The 23147-nt window shown below is 41.9% G+C and overlaps 1 protein-coding gene across 3 annotated transcripts in view; it reads left to right on the forward strand.

Annotated features, from left to right (window-relative positions):
* Window positions 1-23147, forward strand: part of ARID3A (AT-rich interaction domain 3A) — a 168005-nt gene that overhangs the window by 9589 nt on the left and 135269 nt on the right. For all 3 annotated transcript variants that reach the window (XM_073594071.1, XM_073594058.1, XM_073594062.1), the window contains exons 2-3: window positions 1671-2260; window positions 6521-6761. In XM_073594071.1, the coding sequence (XP_073450172.1) occupies window positions 1890-2260; window positions 6521-6761 (612 nt within the window). In that variant the 5' untranslated portion in view covers window positions 1671-1889. The remainder of the gene's footprint in view (window positions 1-1670; window positions 2261-6520; window positions 6762-23147) is intronic.

The raw sequence follows: 23147 nt of genomic DNA on the forward strand, positions 1-23147 counted from the left end.
TGTGCATTACAATTATGGAATTGGGCAGAGTTTACATGCTTTTAGACCAAATGACTGAATTAGTTATGATTTTATTTTAATCTTGTGTTATGTGGCACTTTTTATAAATTCAGCTTTTTTAGAGTTTCGTTTTGTTTTATTAAAACCTTTATCCCAAAAGGAAAAAAAACAGTTGCTATAATTGCTGGTGTAACTGCAGTGTTGGATGGAGTTTGGCTTCAATTTGTTAAGGTATCTAAATCTGCTAGTACATCTAACACTCCCCTCCACCAGACTAATAATGCTGCTATCCAAAGGCGTCTCTGTGCCCCATTCTGTTTTTCAAAAGAACAAGCTCTCTTGCAGATTGTTTCAGATACAGGGATGAGACAAACCATTTAACACTGACAGGGGTGCGTACAATGACCAGCTGTTGCTTATGTAAACCTTATGCCAAAAGAAACAGTTTGCTTAATAGAGTTTTTTAAATAGTGATACCTTTGGACCCCAAACCATGTGTGCTGGGGATTGTGGATGATCTACTGACTGAGGATATCCTTAAACGGGCTATTAGAAGGGCCTTGTTTCAGGCCCGCCTGCTTATCCTCAGGCACTGGAAATCCACGAGTCCTCCCACGGTGCAAGAATGGATTACACAAATGGGGGCCACAATCCGTATGGAAAAAATTATATACCAGCATAGGGGAGCTTCACAAAAATATGAGAGACTATGGGCTCAATGGTTGGATGTATCAGGCCTAGCGCCAGTGGATTTAGTGTTTGATCGTTTATTCTAAAGATGGTCCTTCTTAGCTTCAATACACATAGGATGTATGATGTGCACTACATAACTAGCCAGTACGGTAGGAGATAAGTAAAATATCCATTGAAGGAGCGTGGATTGCCCACAGATGGCTCTATCTGATGAGAGGTTTTTTTTTCCTTTTTTTTTTTTTTTTTTTTTTTTTCTTTTTTCTTTTCTTTGCTTTCGATGTAATGGATTATATGCCCCCTTTTTTGTGCTTTTTATTTATTTATTTATTTTTTTCTATCTTATTGCATATGTAAGATGTGACTTCTACTCTGTAAATTGCTGTATGCAAATATGGAACTGTATACACTTATTCAATTTCAATAAAACCTTTTGTTTGAGGAAAAAAAAAAAAAAAAAGAAACAGTTTGCTGTACTTGCTTATAAAGTGATACACATACACACACACACACACACACACACCAGAATGATAACGCTGCTGTGCAAAGGTGCCCTTGTACTTCTTTATCCAGAGTGGGGGCACTTTAATACAGGAGGGTGTGATACTGGCCAGATCACCAGGTATAAACACGGGGGGGGGGGGGGGGGGGGGCATAAAAAAAAAAAATGAATGGGGCCACCACATCTAATGATTGATAAGCTGCAATATAATACCTTTTTGGTTTTGGGTTTAATACCTCTCAAGTTGCAGGCTTCAGGGCTGTCATTTGTACATTTCCATTTATTGGTTAGTGAGTCGCTGATCTATTGCAGTCATGTGCATATGAAATGTTTTTACACCCTCAAAAACAATTCAGCAATTTCAGCTTCCATATTTATATCATGCTGGGCATTTTTTCCATTAGCATTGAGCTGATTTTGTTAGAGTTTTTGTGGCAATCTGTTTCTAACCATTTTTTTTTGTGTGTCTTTTTTGCAGAGTCCTGGTATTGGCCATTTTTAAAGTAGGACCTCCTTTCTGGCAGTTGGAAGGAGAGCAGATACTAAAGCATGAGGAAAACATCAGTCTACCCAAGCTGAGTCCTCCCTTCTGCCTGCCTGCTTGGAATATTGGAGTGCTGAACCCCACAGGTCTGTTGGCAAGTTTCAATTTCCTCAGAAGGTGGAGGAGGCAGCACGTGGCCCGCCTCACCGCGCCATGAAGCTGCAGGCGGTGATGGAGACGCTACAGCGCCAGCAGCGGGCGAGGTTGCAGCAGGAAATGGAGGCAAGGCAGCTGCAACAGGATTCAGTGGGCGCTCCCTCTGATGGGGGTTATCCTGCAAATGGCATGGACGACTCAGAACCAGAGGCCTTGAAAATACAGCGAGCACAGGCCGCAGCATTAGCTGCTATGAGGGCTGCTGCTGCTGGACTCAGCCAACAGCCAAGCCCTGCTGCTTCAGAAGAGGAGGAGGAGGAGGAGGAAGAAGAGGAGGATGAAGGGGAGAGCATGCCATCTGAGGATGAGCGAGAAAGGGATGGTGAAAATGAACATTACCAGGGGATGGGATCAGAGGATGAGGAACTGTGAGTGTTTAATGGAAGGAGTTGCACCTTCCTGTTGACGTATTTAGAATTTGTTTGTGAAGCCACGTACCTTTTTAAATGTCTCTGCTTGCCTTGTATCCTTTCTATTGTACTTTGATTACATCTTTTACTTTTTCCAAAAAGGGTCAGTATTCTTATTAGAATAAGAAACCTAGTGTAAAAGGTGTATGTGAAGACAACTTTTGAATTGATTACATTTTTTCCTGTCTGTGACCTGTTGGGGAGATTTCCTTTCTCTTTCTGTCCAAGAGACATGGGAACTGGGAAGAAATTTTACCTGAAGTGAATAGAATTCCTCTTTTACACAGTTGTAACCAGAACAGGTGTCCTCTCACCAATATTTCCACTCGCCTTTTGCTCGGATGACAATTATAACATGGTGACTTCCCCTCATTTCCTGTCCAGGTAACAATGGTTATTGACCATGGTTATTCAGACAAATAAAGGGGCAAATAATGGTAATGGAGGGTTTATAGCCCTTCCATACTCCATCCAGAAATAAAAAGTTTTGCCTTTACACACACTTTAGAAAAACCTGGAAACCTGATGATTGAAACCTTTGGCAAAGCAAAGGGGTCTACTAAGAATATACCTTTTCTTTATGTTACAGAATGATTGGATTATTCCCCAGTCTGTTTATCTAATATGTCAAATGTGAAGACCCCCCCCCCCCCTTCATAACCAGGCCATTTTTTGCGATATGGCCCTGCATTACTTTAAATGACAATTGTGCGGTCATGCAACTCTGTACCCAAATAAAATTGTCTCCCCCAACCCCCCCCCCCCCACACACACACACACACACACACAAATAGAGCTTTCTTTTGGTGGTATTTGATTACCTCTGTTTTTTTATTTTTTTTTTGTGCTATAAACAAAAAAATGCTGACAAATTTGAAGAAAAAAATAAAAAATGTTACTTTCTGCTTAAAAAAAACCAAAAAAAAAAACCTGTCGAGTAAAAAGATCAAATTTCTTCATAAATTTAGTCCAATGTGTATTCTGCTATATCTTTTTGGCAAAATAAAATCCCAATAAGTGCATGTTGATTGGTTTGCGCAAAAGTTATAGCATCTACAAACTATGGGATAATTTTTATTTTAATAGTAACTGCTGGAGAACAATGACTTATAGTGGGACTGCAATATTGCGGCGGACATGCTGACGCTTTTTGGGGACCAGTGACACTAAGTGCTGGTTCACGCCAGCACGGCTTCGGAGCCAACGTTTCTGCATGACTTCCTCACGGCTTGCATACGACTTCTTTAAGAAGTAAAGAAGTAAATTCAAGTCCTGATGAAGTTGCCCAAAAGTAGTGCAGGGACCTTTTTCTAAATCACAGCGACTTGTGTTGCGCCAGTTTAGAACGGTTCCATTGCCATTAATGGGGCGCTACTAGTCATGTGACAAGTCGTGGCAGTGTGAACCGGCCCTTATCAAGTGATAAGTGCTACAAAATATCCACTGTCGCTGTAATAATGACACTGACTGGGCTAAAAAATATGCACTGTGACTATAAGAAATGACACTGACTGGGAAGGGATTAAGATCAGGGGCGATCAAAGGGTTAACTATGTTTCTAACCAGTGTTTTATTACACTGTGGGAGGTGTGTTTACTAGGGGAAGATATGGATCCTAGTCCCTGCTTTGTTTACTTGTCGTTCTGCCTCTCTGCTCGATGATCGGCAGGTGCCTGTGGACATTGAGTCCGCGGTACCCACTGCTCTGCTCCCACTATGTGTGATTACAGCAGGAGCATGCTGCTGCCGACGCAAATGCGTGCCCCCTAACCTGGAAGAACCTGATCACGTGTGTGTGTGTGTGTGTGTGTGTGTGTGTATATATATTGCCGCCCTGTAGCAGTAAAACTGCTAAAGGGTCAGACCTTAAGCGGTTAATCTGCCCTGGTTCAGTCACATGATCCAAAAGTAGTGGCTAACTTGTGTCTGTGAGCAGGAGGCGCTGATAACAGAGAGGGGCAATGAAATCTGTCAGGGCCACATTTTTAACAAGACTTCTATTTTAGCCTATGCTTCTTATTTAAAGTGACCATGTCGGGGGTAAACCATGCCAAAAGAACTAACCTTAATCGAAAGTAGCATTATTCCTACCAGCCCAGGGGTTTGTTTGCTTATACTTTGCTGTGTGGCAGAGCTCCCAGCACTGATGCTATTTCACATTTATGAGTGTGTAGCATAGCATATCCCCTGCTGCCCACTGTGGTTTTTCCTGCTGATCCCCTAAATCAATGTTTAGTCCCGTAGTGAGTAAAGCTTGGCACAAGGAATCACAGCAGCCAGTGTGGGGCTTCTATTTGACTAGCCTGAAGCCTGTTCTACTCCGTGTGTTTTTTTTGTTTTTTTTTTTTTTTGTTTTTTTGTTTTTTTTTTTTGTTCAACCCAATGGGCTGAGCGAAAGAAACTGACAGATTGCTGTACTAACACAAGCAGTGTTAGTACAGCAACCTCTCCTGCCAGAACACAGCCATTGGCTGCAAGCACTGTTCGCTTGCTGGTTTTCAAGCATGCCTGTTCAACAGAAGCCAGTTTTGAGATCGGCTTCTGTCACACAAGCAGCTGTACACACAGGCTGAAAGTTGGCCGGTTTCTACTGTAACGGCTGATATTCAGTCCGTGTGTAGCCAACATGAGGCCAGGAGCTGTGTTATACACAGTAACATTTTGGCCAGCAGACAGGTAACTTTAAAGCTGTTTCTTTTACAAGTTCTTTTGCATGTTTTACCCCCTACCAAGATCATTTTAAGGCAGTTCGCCATATCATGTTGTTCGTTCGACACTATTAGTTTCACTCTTTTATATGGTGCTGATGCTATTTCCTAAGCACTTTTATAGAGAAAATTAAAACCTTCATCGTTCTTTCCAGGAACTTGTTTACAATCTGATAAACTAGCCACAGTCATACAAATGAACGCATACCATAGAGTCAGTTTTGGGTCAGAGCCAATTAACAAACAAATATAATGCTTTTCGCAGCATTTTGGATATTGAGAGGAAATGGTGGTGGGGGGTAACCTAAAGGTTTCCCACACAAAATATAACCCTATAAAGTTACTGTGTTTAGTTAGGACCTCTGCTAAGCAAAAATGTCAAACTCCTAGCTGCCTTGTTGGGCCCCTAACCTGGCTTTTACTTTGATGGGTCTAGAATGTAATGACTGATATGTCTCCATGTATAATGACCTGGCAAATGTATAGTTATTAGTTTTTAATCATTACGTGTATTTGTATCACAAAAATATCTTTTGCTGGTGTCCAATGTGCTGAACCGTTAAGTAGCGGTGTGGTAATGCATGGTGCCCTGTATGTGACCTGGTGAAGCAGTGCGTGCCAGAAGCTGCCAGCAAGCCTGAGAATGTTGGCAGCTGGTCAAAGGCGGTTAGAAACCTCAGACAGATAGGAAGTTTTTGAAGTTGCAGCTCTCCGTTTACACAGTTTGTGCCAAGTTACTGTGTACGCAGGGATTTTTTGTTCCCCTACTGGATCAATGTCATAATTATTGCTCTTATGTAACTTTGGGAATAATTACAGACCATGATACTATAAGATTAAAAGTAGCTAAAGATTATTATTTTTTTTTTTGTGTTTTAAAAAAGTTTGTTTTTTGCAGTGCCTCAGGAAGCCTAGCACTGCAATCTTCTCAGTTCTTTCAGCTGTTGATAAACCACTACCTTATTTTTTTTTTTTTCTTTTTCTGGTAATTATAATGTTAATTGTGCAAACATGCATTTTTTAGTTAAAGTGTTACTAAACCCACAACAGTAAAATCAGACAGTAAAGCATGCTTGTTATACTTGCTGTGGAATCTAAGGGGTTAATCCTGCACATTGTGTAAAAATGTTGTTTGATCCTGTCCCCTCTGATCCTCCCCTGTCCCCAATCAATCTCCTGATAGAACAGAACCTTGGGGGTACTCTGCACATACTCAGTTTGCTGTGTACGGCTAGAGAAGGTTTTTTTTTTTGTTTTTTTTTTTTGGGAGGATGCATGCGATCGGCACAGGGCCAGAGAGTCAGGGTTGATGTAGCCTCATAGGACAGTCGCAGGAGAATTAAAACTCCCCCTACAAGCTTTATCCACTGCTATATGTTCTGTGGGGAGACCGTATATAGTGACTGCAGGGTCCTGGGTTTAGTAACACATTAATGAAAAGCTGGACTGCAGGTTGACTATTGAACCTGGATTTCATTAATATAACTTTTATTTTATCTTTTCACTTTAGGAAGGGGAAATGGGATGAGGATGATTTTGAGGATGAGGAAGACTATGAAGACATGGAAGAGGGTGTAGATGTTGGTGAGGCTGGCAGATCTAAAGCTATAGCTCTTCCCCCAAAACACCCTGCCCAACAAGCCTTACCAGCACAGCGCCCAATGGGAGCAGAGCGCCCAGGTCAGCCACATAACACACATCCTCAAATTCAAGACCATGGGGACTGGACATACGAAGAACAGTTCAAGCAGGTTGGTGACTTAATATTTTTTAGTAAAATAAACCACGCATATTAATCAAACTTTGCCAAAGGTTTGATGGCATAGTTTCAATAACTATTCGCGTTGTGGGGTGTGTTCTTTTTTGTTTTGTTGAATAGTTAACGGATTTGGATGTTTTCCTCTTCCTCTTAAAGGGTAGCTGTACCTTTTTTCCTTTTTAAATTGCTGCCGGCTGTCTACAAACTTGTCCTTTAAACAGTGCAACATGAGTGCTGTGTTTACTGCGTTTTCTACTTGTGAGCAGCATACAGGGTCCATGCATAAGGCAGCATGCATGCCACACTGCACAACACATGATTGCAGGTAGCTAAAGTTACCTAAAACACTGTGTGATGGGTCTGTAGTCAGCCACTCGTCTCTTGGCTTTCTCTTCACTGATATCTACATGCACAGTTAGCCCAGATCAGAATTTGTGTCTTTGTACACAATCCTAGACCAACATTCCAGCAGAAGGTGGGGCCATGCCTGCTTATCTCAGTACTCTCTTGTGTCTGTGGGCATTCTTTAGACTGTGGTGGGTTAAAGAGAAAAGATGTTTATTGATGAGTCCGTTTCCATTCATAGAGTGCTGCCCAGACTTGTGGCCGGCTCCTTGGCCTGACATTCTTTGGTAAGAAAGATCAGTATACACTGCCATATTGTCAAAAGTATTGGGACACCTGCTTTTACACACACACATGAACTTTAATGGCATCCCAGTCTTGGTCCGTAGGGTTCAATATTGAGTTGGCCCACCCTTTGCAGCTATAACTCTTCTGGGAAGGCTGTCCACAAGGTTTAGGAGTGTGTCTATGGGAATGTTTGACCATTCTTCCAGAAGCGCATTTGTGAGATCAGGCAGTGAAGGCCTGGCTCGTAGTCTCCGCTCTAATTTATCCCAAAGATTTTCTATCGGGTTGAGGTCAGGACTGCGGCCAGCCAAGTTCCTCCACCCTAAACTCGCTCAATACATGTTTTTATGGACCTTGCTTTGTGCACTGGTCCAACTCATTTGGTGGAGGGGGGATTATGGGGTGGGGTTGTTTTTCAGTGGTTGAGCTTGGCCCCTTAGTTCCAGTGAAAGAAACTCTTAAGACGTCAGCATACCAAGACATTTTGGACAATTTCATGCTCCCAATTTGTGGAGAGGAAGGGGCCATACCCAAACTGTTCCCAACATGACTGCGCACAAATCAAGGTCCATAAAGACATGGATGAGCGTGTTTGGGGTGGTGGAACTTGACTGGCCTGCAGAGAGCCCTGACCTCAACCTGATAGTACACCTTTGGGATGAATTAGAGCGGAGACTGCAAGCCAATCCTTCTCGTCCAACATCAGTGCCTGACCTCACAAATGCGCTTCTGAAAGAATGGTCAAACATTCCCATAGACACACTCCTAAACCTTGTGGACAGCCTTCCCAGAAGAATTGAAGCTGTTATAGCTGCAAAGGGTGGGTCAACTCCATATTGAGCCCTACGGCAGAAGACTGGGATGCCATTAAAGTTCATGTAAAGGCAGGTGTCCCAATACTTTTGGTAATATAGTGAATATTCAGTACTGACATTCTCATTGGTGCCTGAAGGTGGACTAGAGAATTGCTTGGCAGAAAATGTGTGTGGACAGTCTGCAGACTGATTTTTCTGGTGATCTTCATTTAAAAAAAAAACAGAAAAAACTTTTTTACTAACGATTGTTTAGACAAACTAACTTTTAAAATTCAACAGAAAATGTATATTGAGGTTCTGCATCAAGATTTACACCTTGCTAAATCTAATCTTCAAAAATTACACATTGCACATCCTAAAACCTCAAAGGCCTCATGCCCACGGACGTTTTTTGCAGCTTAAAAATGCCTCTCCATGTTAGCCTCTGGCCTCATGCCCACTATGGCAATTTTGAGCTGTAAATGGCATAGGCGTTTTTAAGCTGCAAAAAAAACCCAGGACCAGGGTAGGGTGCTCTGTGGCGCTAGAGCTGTAAAAACGCCAAACACGCAAAATTGCCGTTTTTGAGCTCTGGCGTTTTCTTTGGTTTCTGTAGCACTGTGGGTAATTTTTCATAAACGCTAATGGAAAACACTGTAAAAATCCCATTTTTAACGCCGCTTTTTCCAGGCGTTGGTACTAGCTTTACAGCTTGTTTTTAAAAACGTCCGTGGGCGTGATGCCTAAGGCCTCTTTCACACGGGGCAGATCAGTCATGATCCGCCCCGTGAACACACGCTGGCTCAGCGGGGATCGCTCCGCCGATCCCCGCTGAGCAGGAAGATGACAGGTGCATCGCTGCACGCTGTGCAGCGACGGACCTGTCAGAGCGCCGCTCTCCCCTATGGGGGGATCGGATGATGACGGTCCGTAGTGTCCGTCGTCATCCGATCCGATCCGAAAACGGAGGGAAAAGTAGGTTTTTCCTCCGTTACACTTTTCGGATCGGAGCGGGGTCGGATGTCAGCGGACATGTCACCGCTGACATCCGACGCTCCATAGGGATGACTGTATGTCCGTTTTTCATCCGAAAACGGATGGATGAAAAACGGACATACGGATCATCCGTGTGAAAGAGGCCTAAGAATGATAAAATGTGTTTGTATAATATATAAATAATGTTATACAAACTACAGGAAAATATCAGACTTCTAAAACATTTCATCCAGTTCTTATTAGTACTGATGATCCTATTTATATGGACATCAAATGTTGGTAGGCGTTTGCTACCATTTTCCAGTAATGTTCTTCCAGTGGACACTCTCATCCCCCTAGTATTCCACTGAATAAAGTGTGCAATGTATTTGTTGAAATACTGGAGGAGGAGAATATATCTTTGTATTTCTGAAGCTTTGTATATCAAAACCAATAAATATTTTATAGGTTTTTAATTTTACGTGTATGAAGGTTCGGACTAGAACTGGATGTGGGTACCCACTGGGGGAAAAAAAAGGAATTGAGTAGACAAAGTGAAGTTGTTTTCAGTAATCCATAGAGAGGGAAAAGTTAAATCTGTGCTTTTCCCATCAATGTGTTTTGTGTGCAGTGTTTGAGTTGTACATGTTCATGTATACGGAAATCATCCTGTGCATACAGTATATATAGGACAGTCCTACGGATAGTTTATTCATTTTTCTGCACAGAGCCATGGCTTATACAAGTCCAGCTGCTAAAATCTGGCGGGCCTCTTTCTTTTTTTAGCCTGTGTCTATTACACTATATTGCTTTTAAACATGTATTTATCATTGATGTTTAATAAAGGAGACCAGTAGTTCAGCTATTAACGTTGTGGCATTTTTGTCTTGCATTGTAACTGTATGCTGTCACATTGTCATTCTGTCTAGCAAGGTATTGCGTGACTAGATCCTTGTTTATATCACTCTGCTTCCCCTCTCCTCCCCTGATAATGCTTCTCTGTGTGGGTTTTTCTCTCTCACTTCCTGTAATGGGGGAGGGAGACATGCTGGGAGGGAGTAGGGTGTGACTGTGTGCTGGGTGGGCACAGAAGGGGTAAACTGTAGGTGTGTTTGTCTATGAATGACAGAAGAGTCTCTCTTTGTATAGACACTTGCAGTGGGCTTTTTGTTGAGACTAGTATGACAGATCTGCATGAATACTATTCTGAGATCTGTTTCTGAGTACAAGCCCTTTAAACCTGACACATAGTGGTAGTGAGTGTATTTTTTTTTTTTTCTTTTGAAGCTTGAATCTGTATTCATCGGGTTTAATGAACAGTTTTATTCTGCATATTGTTGAATCGTTCTGAAAATACATAATTGTTGACTGTTCTGCAAATAGATGTCACAGAGCTCTGCCATGTCACTGCTCAAGTGAGAACTGTAGTAGTTCCCCTGTTTAAATGTGTGTATCGTTTTGTGCTGGACAGGAAATACCATCTGGGGGACTGATCAGTTTGTCTGAAATAAGAACTGTCTTTGCTGACTCATCGCCACTAATCAGATTTTCCTTTTTTATTCCTGGACAGTATTTTAAATGATTGGATGTTATAAGGCCCTGTGTGTTCTGCTCATTTTAGCTTTGCATTTTCTGTCTATTAGTAACTTATTATTAAAGGACTCATGTCACTGCTGTAACACTAAAACTGGACTGAGATTTTCAGTTGTCTGAACCTGTGATTGATCCCACTCGGACTTGGCTGACAGCATGGCAATCCCCTGCAGGGCCAATGGTTCCTGCGTTATTCCAGTGGGATCATTTTGCATCGAGAAGAAAACATCCATACAAAGCTGGTATTTTTAGGTTTTCTGTAGTAAAGCACATGTATTTTACTGCTTGATTTCAAGTGGAAAAACAGTTTACTTCTGTACACTGCAGCTTAGGGTACTTAAAAAGAAAAAAATAGGACATTTTTGTACATTTCTGCTTGTAAACAAACTTGTTGAAATAATTGGTAAATGTACAAAATGTATTATGTACGATTTTAATGTCTATGGTCAATGTTTCTCCCTCAGTTTGAACAATGCATGAACAAAATGCATAGATACATGCTCAAAATGGGGATTGAGGCTGGGATTCATAGACGCGTGCAGTAATATGCAAAAACTCATACGGGTAGAAGGGTCTAATGAACTTATCACCCGACCTTCTAAAGTAGATGTAAATCTTATTATTATTATTATTATTATCGTACAGGATTTATATAGTTTACGCAGCGCTGTACAATTACAAAACCATTTAATACAGTAGGAATCCAAGAGCTCTGCTTGTTAGAGCTTACAATCTAAAAGGGAGGGTCAAGAGATACAAAACTCTGCGGGATGGGCTGATGGAGAAAAGTAACTGTACAGTTAGGTGGGGGCCAAATAGGCTTCTCCGAAGAGATGAGTTTTCAGGGATCGTCTGAAAGTGGACAGAGTAGGGAGATAGTCGGACAGATTGGGGTAGGGAGTTCCGGAGGATGAGTGAGGCTCTGGAGAAGTCCTGGAAGTGAGCATGGGATGAGGTGACAAGGGAGCTAGAGAGCAGGAGGTCTTGGGAGGAACAAAGAACAATTTTCTTGGTATTTTGAAACTAGGTTAGTGATGTAGCTGGGGGCATAGTTGTAGATGGCTTTGGGGAGCACAAAAGTCACCCTGACCTGTACACTTGAGGATAAAATCTACATAGGACATCAAGGATAATCACATATGTCACTTTTTTGGATGACCTAGTGAAAACTACATTTTCCCACTTCCATTTATTGTATGAATATTGGATACTGCTGTTGAACTCATATCTACCCAGTATCAATTTTTATATATATTTATACAATTATTTACTTTGTATTATTTTGCTCACAGGTGTCTGACTGTAGGGCACTTATATTACTACACTATATGTCTTTCAGGTTGATGGTTATTTTGATGTTTAGCACATGATGTTTAACCATTGGGTTGCAGTATTGGATCCCATTTAATGCACTTTAGGGTTAATAGCACCCATTGCAGGTGACACCTGGCCTCAAGTGCACTTTAGGATGTATAATTACCCCTAGGATATAAATCACTCATTTTAAGGTGACACTAGTTTTGGATCACTTTTTTAGGTTATTTATCACAAATTTGCAAACTCACCCATAGAAGGGTGACAAGTTAGGATCACTTTTCAGGGTATTTATAACAACTCTGCCTACTCTAAGGATCATCCTCCTCATAAGAGCTTATATAGGGAGGTTTGACCAAGCAGTAATTACTTATACACACATCCCCTGTTTGCTGACCCCTGGGAAGAGCGACCCAAATGTGATTCGCTCTTCATAGGTGGCATAAAGCAACTGGTTCAACCTGACACAATTATCAAATACAATTTTACCACTTTGGAGGGTTCACTATCACTTTGGATATAATTACCCAATAGGGAGAGGATTTTAAAATCACCCAATAGGGAGTGTATTCTAACTAATAATCACAGTATCACAAGTTAAACTATAGTAAGACATAAATACATCTCTAACCACATTATAATCTAATTGGAGGGCAGCGCCATCTACCCCAACACCAAATATACTTTGTAACAAGTTGTTAGTATCTTGAATCGAATTAGTTGGATGAGCGGAAGCCAGTGAATGGATCGGCAGAGAGGGGTAGCAGACACTCAACTGTTTGTAAGGTGGATGAGCCTGGCAGCAGCATTCATGACGGACTGGAGGGGGGATAGTATATTTAAGGATATTCCAATGAGGAGGGAATTGCGGGAGATGACCAGGTAACGAATTAGAAATTTGGTTGTGCCATTGGTTAGGAAGGGGCGTATCTTGGAGATGTTGCGGTGTTTGAGGCAGCAGGCTTTGGACAGTGAATGGATGTGGGGCCGCAAGGATAGTAGAGAGTCAAAGATTATACTTTAAACCTTGGCGTACAGGGGCGGGTTGATAGTTGAGCTGTTGTTTTTGATGGAGAAATCGGGGGAAGAGGCACGTGAGAGTCATCGACGTAGAAATGGTATTGAAAGCCAGGGGGGAGGTGTAGATTGAGAATAGGAGAGGTCAAACAACAGAACCTTGGGGGGGGGGGGAAGGAGTAGAAATGTGACACTGAAGGGTGCAGTGGATGAAAAACAAGCTCATTCAGTACAGTCATGGAGACCAAAGGAGTGGAATTCATCCCCTCAATAGCTGTGGTGACTTGTTGCACAAAGGCCCAAAGGTTAGGGTTTGTAGATAAATTGGGAAAATTACGGGATTTTGGCTTGAAGGAGACGCCAAGGGCGACAATGCCCGACTCGGGAGGATCAGAGAATTTGTCGCCGTCAATGTCACCCTCCTCCCACAATGACATCAACTCCTCCAAAGCCTGTATCTCGGCCAAAGTAGGGACCTCTTGGATGGAAGTGATAGGTTCGGAGGGGGTTGCACGAGGGGAGGATTTATCATAAATTACCTTTAAAGAGCAATTTGCGTGCAAAGAGATGGATGTCTTTAATGAGAGAAAATTTGTCAAAATCATTAGACGGACAAAATGTAAGACCGAGTTGCAACACACGGATTTGGTCATGACTAAGTGGTACGGATGACAGATTTATTACATCGAAGGTAAGTGATCCCCGTTGGTCGCTGGGGTTTGTGTTTGTGAATTTGGGATTGGTCTCTGAAGAGAGTCTGGGCCCTGGACTAAAAAAATTGGTGCAATTTTTGGATCTAGGGGCTGTGCACTGGCAAAATTTTACCTCTATTATTTTACCTCTACATTTTCTTTTTGGCACCGTTATAATCCCCCATTCTCCCCCTCCATTACTTATAAAGTTTTTTGGGGATGAGGTGCTGCATCTGATGTAACTTGTCTAGCCATACCCCCATTTTATAAATTAAATAAATAAAATTAAAAAATATCGTACAATCCAATATACCCAATTCTAGAGAAAGAAAGCTTAAAAATGGGATTTTAAGGGCAATTATTGAATGGATAAGAAATTATGATAAAATATTAAATTTTATTAGTACAAAAGATTTTAAAACCAGACTTTTAACGAAGACAATCACATAAATAACAGAGATATTGTATTCGAAATTAACAGTGGTGGCAAAAAGATCCCACTACATAAATGAGCATCATCCATGAGTGAGAGTCCAACGCGTTTCAAAATATGTAAATACAATCTTCATCAGGGACAATTTGCCACTTCTGAAATGTAAAATATAGTATAAATACATAGAATATATAGAAAAAAACAGCATAACATGAGACTGACAGAGTGTATGAAAAACATCTGTCAGAATATACAAGAAACTTACATGTCAGAAATACAATGATTTGAGCAAAGATTCCTCTATACCATCAATCGTCCACAAGACTTGCATTGGACTTTCCACACACAAAAGAACCCCAGGATATGGTAATCCAATAGGGGCTTTAAAGTAAAGGAAGGATAACACCTTCAAAAACAACAGCCAGAGAAGAAAAGGGGGACACCTATAAGAAAAATTAGTGTGTAATGAAACCTATAGCGGACATGGAATAAACAGTGGATGCATATCTTCAAGGAGCAAGCCAACGTTCCAAGCTCAGGCAAAGCAAAGGGCAGACCACCATCCACTCCTCAGAAAACCGAGGGGCCGAGGAGGCTAATAACCCTAGATGCCATAAGTATAGGAGTGGCTGAATGCAATTCAGAGAAAACAACGCACAGGATAAAAAATTTTTATTAACATAAATAACATTTTACAGGTTGGATTCAAACCACGATCTGAAAGTAGGGTGACTCCAATAGGGATGGTCCAATCCACCTAAGGGGAGGGAGACTGTGATCCCAGCCCTCAGTGGTGAAAAAAACGGGGGGGGGGGAGCAGCCTAAAATGAAATTTAATATCTATCAATAAATCATTTAAAGACCCAAAATTTTAATAATGATCATCAATATGCATCAAATAAAGTAAACAAAGGTGAACATGCTCAATGGGCAGAGCACCCCTCCGCAGGAGGAGGCTACAAAGCCCAAGGCATCAAACATCATAAACAAAGTACAAGCCATCAAAGAATATCCAGAAGAGCTGTACTTACCAGTAATAAATTGGATGATTAAGGATCCCCACCTAGAATAGCCAAAAGACCGTGGTGGCTACTCAATAAGAGGGATAGAAAGGTTACCCCTCTCCTCCTCCTGTGGGATAAACGATTAACTGGACATCCAGGTAAGATGACTTGGAAAAGGGATGGCGTCTCTAGGGTTCCCAGCGTCCTCCTTATAAAGCCCAAGAATTGACCCTAATGAGCCTCGTGGAGCGTCAGGGGACGGCGTCACACAGCGCACAAACAATGACATCATCACCCTGGTGAGCCGCTCCAACCAGGGATTTATTAGCGGGAAAAACATTCATCCAGCTAATGGTTGCCAGCCCAAGCAGGGAGCGGCGTGCTGACGTAGACACACCCTCCCGGGGGCTGATCCGACAGTGTAATCCAGGACGTGAAGGCGAGAGCATCATTGCCAACAATGAATGCCGCCGCATATCGCGTAGGGCGGAACGAAAGAGACCCAGAAGTAGCAACCAACTACGGGAGCTCCGCAATCCGAAGGGCGGAGCTACCAGAGGTACCTGCATGACAGCCTGATGAAAAAAATCGTCAAGGCGGGAAGAACCGGGTGAATCAAAGATGGCATGCAAAAAACACTGGTCGGATGCAGAGGCACCTCAAATAGGGGTGAGAAAACATCCGATCCGTGCTGGACCAAAAAACCTTGCCCAAAACAAGGAAGTAAGGGGAAGAAACTCCAGAGGGGTTGTTAGAGTGGAAGTAGAGCTGAATAGACAGGGTCAGCTGCAGCCTGTTTGGTGCTTTTCAGTGCAGTTTGCTATGTATGTTCACTTTATACAAATGATGTGAATGTCAAGCTCTACACTTCAGCGATTGCACAAAGAATCAATAAAGGAACGAAACTCGGCAAAGTATAGGATGACAGTTTGCTAAAAAAAAAATGCCTGAAATAATTTTTTTTTTTTTTTTTTTATCATCCTTTGTTACATAGTAGGTGAGGTTGAAAAAAGACACAAGTCCAACCTATGTGTGTGATTATATGTCAGTATTACATTGTATATCCCTGTATGTTGCGGTCGTTCAGGTGCTTATCTAATAGTTTTGTTTTTTTTTAAACCATCGATGCCCCCTGCTGAGAAAGTGAAGGGAATTCCACATCCTTGCCACTCTTACAGTAAAGAACCCTCTACGTAGTTTAAGGTTAAACCCCTTTTCTTATTTTAATAGGTGACCGCGTGTTTTGTTAAACTCCCTTCCGTGAAAAAGTTTTATCCCTATTGTGGGGTCACCAGTATGGTATTTGTAAATTGAAATCCTATCCCCTCTCAAGTGTCTCTCTTCCAGATGTTCAATGCTGACAACCTCTCTTCATAACTAATGTCCTCCAGGCCCTTTATTAGCTTTGTTCGATATCTGTGCTGGCATTACTCGTCTGCATGCACTCCAGCAATGACTGCATGCCATTTCCAAGGGGAGGTTTCCCTGATGACAACAGTGGGCTGTGCCTGTATGTAATGTGTCCTGAAACAGCCACTTGTAGTCTTAGGCTCCATTCACACCAATGTGTGTGTTTTTATTTTTGTGTTTTTTTTTTCATGCTTTTTGCAGAAACGCAGAACATTATTTTTAATTTTTATTTTTAACGTGGGTTCCTATGGAACATGTTCACATCAATGCATTTTTGTGCCTCTGCGTTTTTGGGTCAGGGACTTTTTTATACGCTGCTTTTTTTTTCGTAAATAGACTTGTAAAAACTTCAGAAAAGCAGCACATTTTTACCCCCGATTTTGCGTTTTTTAAATCTGCCCAAGAACAAATTTGCCTTTTTAAAAAAACAAAACAAAAAAAAAAACTCAATTGTGATTTAAAAAAAAATGCAGAGATGCTCAAAAGCAACATGCATAGGTGTGAATGGAATCTAAAGTAGAAGCCTGTGTGACGGCGTGTTGTCATCTACAGGTATAACAGGAAGTACCTGAACAAGGACCTCCATGGCAGGATCCCCAGATATTATTTTAATTAAAGCTGCATATTTAAAAATATTAAATTACTTTTGGAAGTAATTTTGGCAGCGTGGTAATTGACCGTAACAGTACGGAAGATTTGTTGCAATTAAAATGTGCCTCTTAACATAGGAGAATTTTTAAACAATTTGAGTATTGATTGTCAGATCGAGGAATGAATGTCTGTAAGCCGATCCTGGGCCTGCTCAGGGAAGCTATTGGGCCTCATTTAAATTGCGATTAGGATGGTAAAAACGTGGCTCAGCTGCGTTTTTTAATTTTTTAAATTTTTTTTGGCCCCCTGAACGCTCCACACTAACCTGCAAAAGCAGCTGATGGGGATGTTCACATGCGGCCAACAGATACCTGAATCGGGCTGCATTGCTACAGCCCCGCAACCACGTGCAATCCACACAGTTGGTGCAGGTTTTACGGGTAAAAAACAGGCCTTGAGGAGGCAATGTAACGCCTCTTTATCACCTATCAAGTTCCCTCCAAAAGAGCGATCCACCACGGATCATTACAGAGATCAGGCATGCATGGCTGGTCGGCCGTTCTTTTATAGGCATCTTTCAGAAGATAGATGGATTCTTTTTTTTCCAAGTAATGCAAAGTTTTGTTTTAAAGGAGAAAATTTGATTGATGTAGCTGATTTTAATTTTATAAAGAAGGTTCTAGAGAATTGGCATTCAGAATGTTTCCTGCAAGTTGTATTTAGACTGTGAGCTGGCTTCCTGTAGAGTAGTGGGTATTTTACCTTTGCATAGTAAGGATGCACTAAACTTTTTGTGTGTTAGACGTGGGATAGGTTGTTTAAACTTTGATTAATGCTAGTTGGAACTCTTAGGTCAACTGTTTTGATTTCAGTAAGTACTATAATAATATTGGTCCTGATATTAAAAAAAGAAACAAAAAAAAAAAAAAAAAAAAAACTAAAAGCTTTAACAAACCTGTTATGTTTTCCTGCTCTTTGCAATGGGTTTTGCACAGAGCAGCCATGAACCTACTCTTCTCGGGTCTCCTGCCGGTGCCCTCCTCCCTCCCTTCCAGCACGGGAGCGAGCTTACATATGTCCCAAGACAGTTTGGCCCGGCCCCCCGCTTTCTGCTCTCGAACAGCAGCAGGAGTCAATGGCTTCTGCATCTGTAAGCAGAGAGAGAGGAGAGCGCTACTGCAGAGGGGCACTGCGTCGAAACAGGGCTTACAAAAGTATAAGGGGGACGATACAGATTCAGGGACTTTTTTTTTTTTTTTTTTTTTTTTTTTTTTTAATTTTATTTATTTTTTTCTTCATGCAGGGAGTGCATTAAGGTAAAAATGTCCCAGCCTTTACAACCACTTTAAACTTTGATACTTTCTGTTCAGTAATGGATGGATATTATCTTTTAGGCTGGGTTCACACTAGTGCGATTGCCGTGAACTTCACATGCGATGTCTGTGTGATGCAAATTCAGCCATACAAAATTCAGCCACATTCAACCCGAAATGGTGGAGGACCCTTTTTTTGGTCAACACTGAAATCTGATCGCATGGGTGTTAACACCCATGCGATCAGATTTCAGTGCGGACCAAAAAAAGGGTCCTCCACCATTTAAAAAAAAAAAAAATATGCAGAGATGCACTGTGAATCGATTTGGGGGTGTCATTAACTGTACCTTGCCAACGTCAGCGGTTCGCTGATGTTAGTGTGAACCGCCTGTGATGCGCACATGAATCGCATGGTTTCCTGCATCGCACCAGTGTGAACCGAGCCATAGTGTCCTTTCTGGGTGGTCAGGATCCCTGCTGACAATAGACTGGTTCAGCAAGAACCAGCCAAATAACGACTGCCTTTTGTTGAATTGTCCTGCTGCTAATGGTTGCAGCTCTGATCTGTGTATTTTTGTGAGGGGGGGCGTCATAATACAATAGCACAGCGGGGGAGATCCCTGTGGATACAGAGATCTGTGATTTTTGTTTTTTTTTCCATCCCATTGGTTGAGCGGAAGAAAAGCCAAGGTATGTATACCCTGCTTTTAGCTTGCCATAGAGGTGGATCGAAGTATATTTCCCCCTCGGAGACATTGTATTCTGACAGCAGGACTCGCCGCTGCCAGCATACACTGATCAGTGGCTGCAACTGCAGATCATATAAAAGTTTTCCAGTATGTCCCTTCAACAGAAGACAGTCCCTGCTGAACTGTCCAAATTTCGATCTGTGGCCGATTTCTTAAAATGGCAAAGGTGTAAAGCACCATAGTCCTACTGTGCTACTAATGCTGGACCCGCATTAGGTGGATGGAGGAATCTCCCCAGTTGGGTCATTGTATACTGACAGCTGCACCTGCCGCTGTCACAATACAGTGATCAGCAGCTGCATCCACTGATCGAGAAATTTGCACCATGTCCTTTCGACAGAAATCAAACGATCGACTTGTGTTGATCAGGGAAAGCACACACTGATTGAAATTTGCACAGTCCTTGCTGAACCGGGAAAATTTAGATCAGTGTAACGCCAGCTTAAGCCAGGTGCAAATCTGAATAATGACTAGTTAAAATTGTTATCTCCCATGTGCATACAGAACAATATCGTGTGCATAGAAACAAGTAACAAGAAAACTTTAAGCTTGCATTATTTAAAAAATATTTCACTAATTGCAATTATTTGTCTGAAAGGAAAAATATTTTTTTTCAACCCTTGAGATATTGGGAGCTGCCATTGCAGAAGTCCTTGCGGTGGCTTCACCATTTGGGCACGGACTTGTAGCAAGCATGCAGCCTGTAAAATCTGAAAAGTCGTAACTCCCTCCCTGCATACTTGTTCAATGTTAGGGTTTTACAGAAAGCCTTTGTCTTTAAATGTTAAAGTGGTTCTAAAGGCTCATGGTTTTCTTACCTTCTCTGTGTAGCAATCTCTCCCTCCTCATTGGCTGAGACAGCAGCCGGGATCACAGCCAGGAGGCCAATGAGGGTAGAGAGGTCGGGGCCGAGCCACAGCTCTGTGTGTGAATGGACATGCAGAGCAGTGGCTCGGGAGCAAGCCTGCTTGGGTCCCCACACGGCAAGCTGCTTACTCTGGGGGCATTCTGCAGCAGGGGGGGGGGACCAGGAATGCCGGCAGGGGGCCCAAAAAGAGGAAGATCAGGGCTGCTCTGTTCAAAACCACTGCGCAGAGCAGGTAAGTATGACATAATGTTTGTTATTTTTATAAAAAGAAAAATATGCCTTTTAATATCACTTTGTCAGCAGTAACAGTTACTATATTTCTATTCTTGCAGTTATACGTGCTTTATAAAGTCTTTATATCAGGTATAAGAAGTGTGAAAACAAAAAGCTGTAAGGCAAGTTTTTTCCAATGTATGCAAAGTTGAGAGACAACTGTTTTTTTCGTCCTAAAGTGAATATGGGCAAACCAACATGTTCATTTCACTGGCAGCCTCATCAACTGCTTATGTATACCTTCCCTTTGCTCCACTGTCTCTTATTCAGCTGCCAGAATTGGAGAGGAAGGCTTGTAAAGGCACCAAGGCACTTGACTTGTAGCTTATTTGAGCTCCATGCATATAATTCAGCAAGTTTTCTGCTAATTGCGATCGATAGTTTAGTTTTAGCAAAAATGTATGTTTTGGTAAATAGTACACTAGTGAATGGGGTGCAAAGTTTACAGCATAGTAAATTGGGTACAGGGTTTACGGCAGACAGTGTGAGAGTTTCTGCAGTCACAAGTAATCTCTTATCACTCAGTGTAACACTTGATTGTTGTGTACTAGTTCTCTCCAGGAATCATGGTTTGGCCTGTTGCCCGTCAATGTGGTGATTGTTTTCCGTCTTTGGTTTGGGCTTGAGCCATATTCTGTAAAGCTTAATCGTTTTAAATACCTAATTCTCTGACATGACTGCTAGCTCTAGTTTCAGAAATATCCCGTTAGGTGACGCTCAGATTTTGGTTTCGTATCACATTATCCGATAAACACGGCTAGCTTTAGTTCATCAAGTCAATACCTGAACAGTGCAGTTGTAGTTTAGTAACCTTCATTTTAGATGTGGCTCTCCTGTTTAAAATCTATGCGTGTGAATGTAACATGGTTACAAAGAGGCTTCTATATTGTGGCATGGATATGGTTAACAACTCCTAGGTGTCTGAGAACAAAAGTAAATCCTTGTGCTTGTCTCTGCTTCTAGCACAAGCGTTTGTTATTTTCAGTACTGCAGTACCTGTATCAAAGATGTGTATACTAAAGCTTTCTTATACAGTACATACCTGTTCCTCTGGTTTTAGTCTGTTGTAAAATTCTTGCTTCTCATGAAATGTCCCAAAGAAGTATTCTGAATAAATAACAAGAAGTGTACTAATGCCTTCTGATTTGTCATATGCATATTCAGTGCTTTCATAAAGTATTCGGACCTCCTTCACTTTTTCAATTTTGTTATGTTGCAGCCTGATACTACAGTAAAGGGAGTCTGAATACTTTATGGATGGACTGTTTGTAGCTGCTTAAAGGCGGGCTTTATTCTGTGCTGCCACACACATGCATCGCTGTTTTGTGTCAGGAGGTGACTGTCGCACGCACAGTCGTTGTAAGTACTCACAAATGGCTTTCAAATGATGGTCAGTAGTCAGTCAGCACACCTGTATATGCATATGTGTTACACCGTTTTAATTGTGCTCAGTATCGGAGTGCGTCAAACTTTGCATTTACCCTAAATGCAAATCCTGTGTCACATTTTCTTATCTTCTCACAGTAAAATATCCTCGTACTGTCACAATATATATGAGCTGATCATTGTAAGCACCCCTGTCGGTGGTAAATGGTTTATCTCAACACTGTAACTACTTCATCTGCAGGACAGCTTGTTGCGTTGAAAAACGGCAGACTTACTGGCTAGATTACCAGTTGAAAATAGAAAAATCCTAAAAAATAAAACTAATGCAGCCATCACATGTAAGAATTGGTAAGCTGCAACATATTAAATGTTTTACTTTTGGGTTTAATACCGCTTTTAAAGTGATTGTAAAGACTTTTGTGTGGTGGTGGTTTTTTTTTTTTTTTTTTTTTTTTTTTTACACAGGGCAGCCTAGATCCTCCTCTTCCGGGTCCCTCCTTTGCTGCTCCTGGCCCCTCCCTCCTGTCGAGTGCCCCCACAGCAAGCAGCTTGCTATGGGGGCAGCCAAGCTGCAGCTCAGTGTGTCCATTCGGACATTGAGCTGCTGTTCAACCCTGCCCCCTCTCTCTCTCCTGATTGGCTCCCGTGGCTGTCAAAGCCAGTTAGCCAATGGCGCCTCTGCTGTGTCTCCGCCAATTAGGAGGAAGAGTCGGGGACGGCCGAGGGACTCATGGACATCTCTTGACAGAGATGGGGCTCAGGTAAATATTAGGGGGTGCTAGGGAGGCTGCTGCACGCTGATGGCTTTTTATCTTAATGTATAGAATGCATTAGGATAAAAAAAAACCTTCTGCCTTTTACAACACCTTTTTTAAATGTGCCTTTTTTTTTTTTCTCATTAGAGAACACCTCTGTTTTAACCAGCTGATGATGGTTCCATCTGCAGGAGTAGGATGCTAAGTATATAAAAAAAAAAAAAAAAACAAGGTGGCAGGTAGCCGAACACAACCACCCACCCCTCAACACTGGAACAGTTCAATTACTGGCCCTCCCCCATCTAGGAGTTAGGATTAGATGAGCTTGGGTTCTGCTCCAGGTTGAGCTGTCAGTACTGGGCCAATCAACTGGGTGTGGGGCATATGCCCCAGCTGCATGTACGCAACAGGGCAGGGAGCCTTGTATCGTGGACCTATAATGGCCATGTGTTCCTTGGTTTTACTTCAAGGCGCTGGCTGGGTGACCACTAAACACATGCAGTTCCTTGTTATGTGAAGATTCGGCTGTATTTTCCCCTTTCCTTGGCAGCCAAGGGGGCATATATGACAGGCAAACT

The sequence above is a fragment of the Aquarana catesbeiana genome, linkage group LG01 (genome assembly GCF_042186555.1).
Source record: "Aquarana catesbeiana isolate 2022-GZ linkage group LG01, ASM4218655v1, whole genome shotgun sequence".
Lineage (NCBI taxonomy): Eukaryota > Metazoa > Chordata > Amphibia > Anura > Ranidae > Aquarana > Aquarana catesbeiana.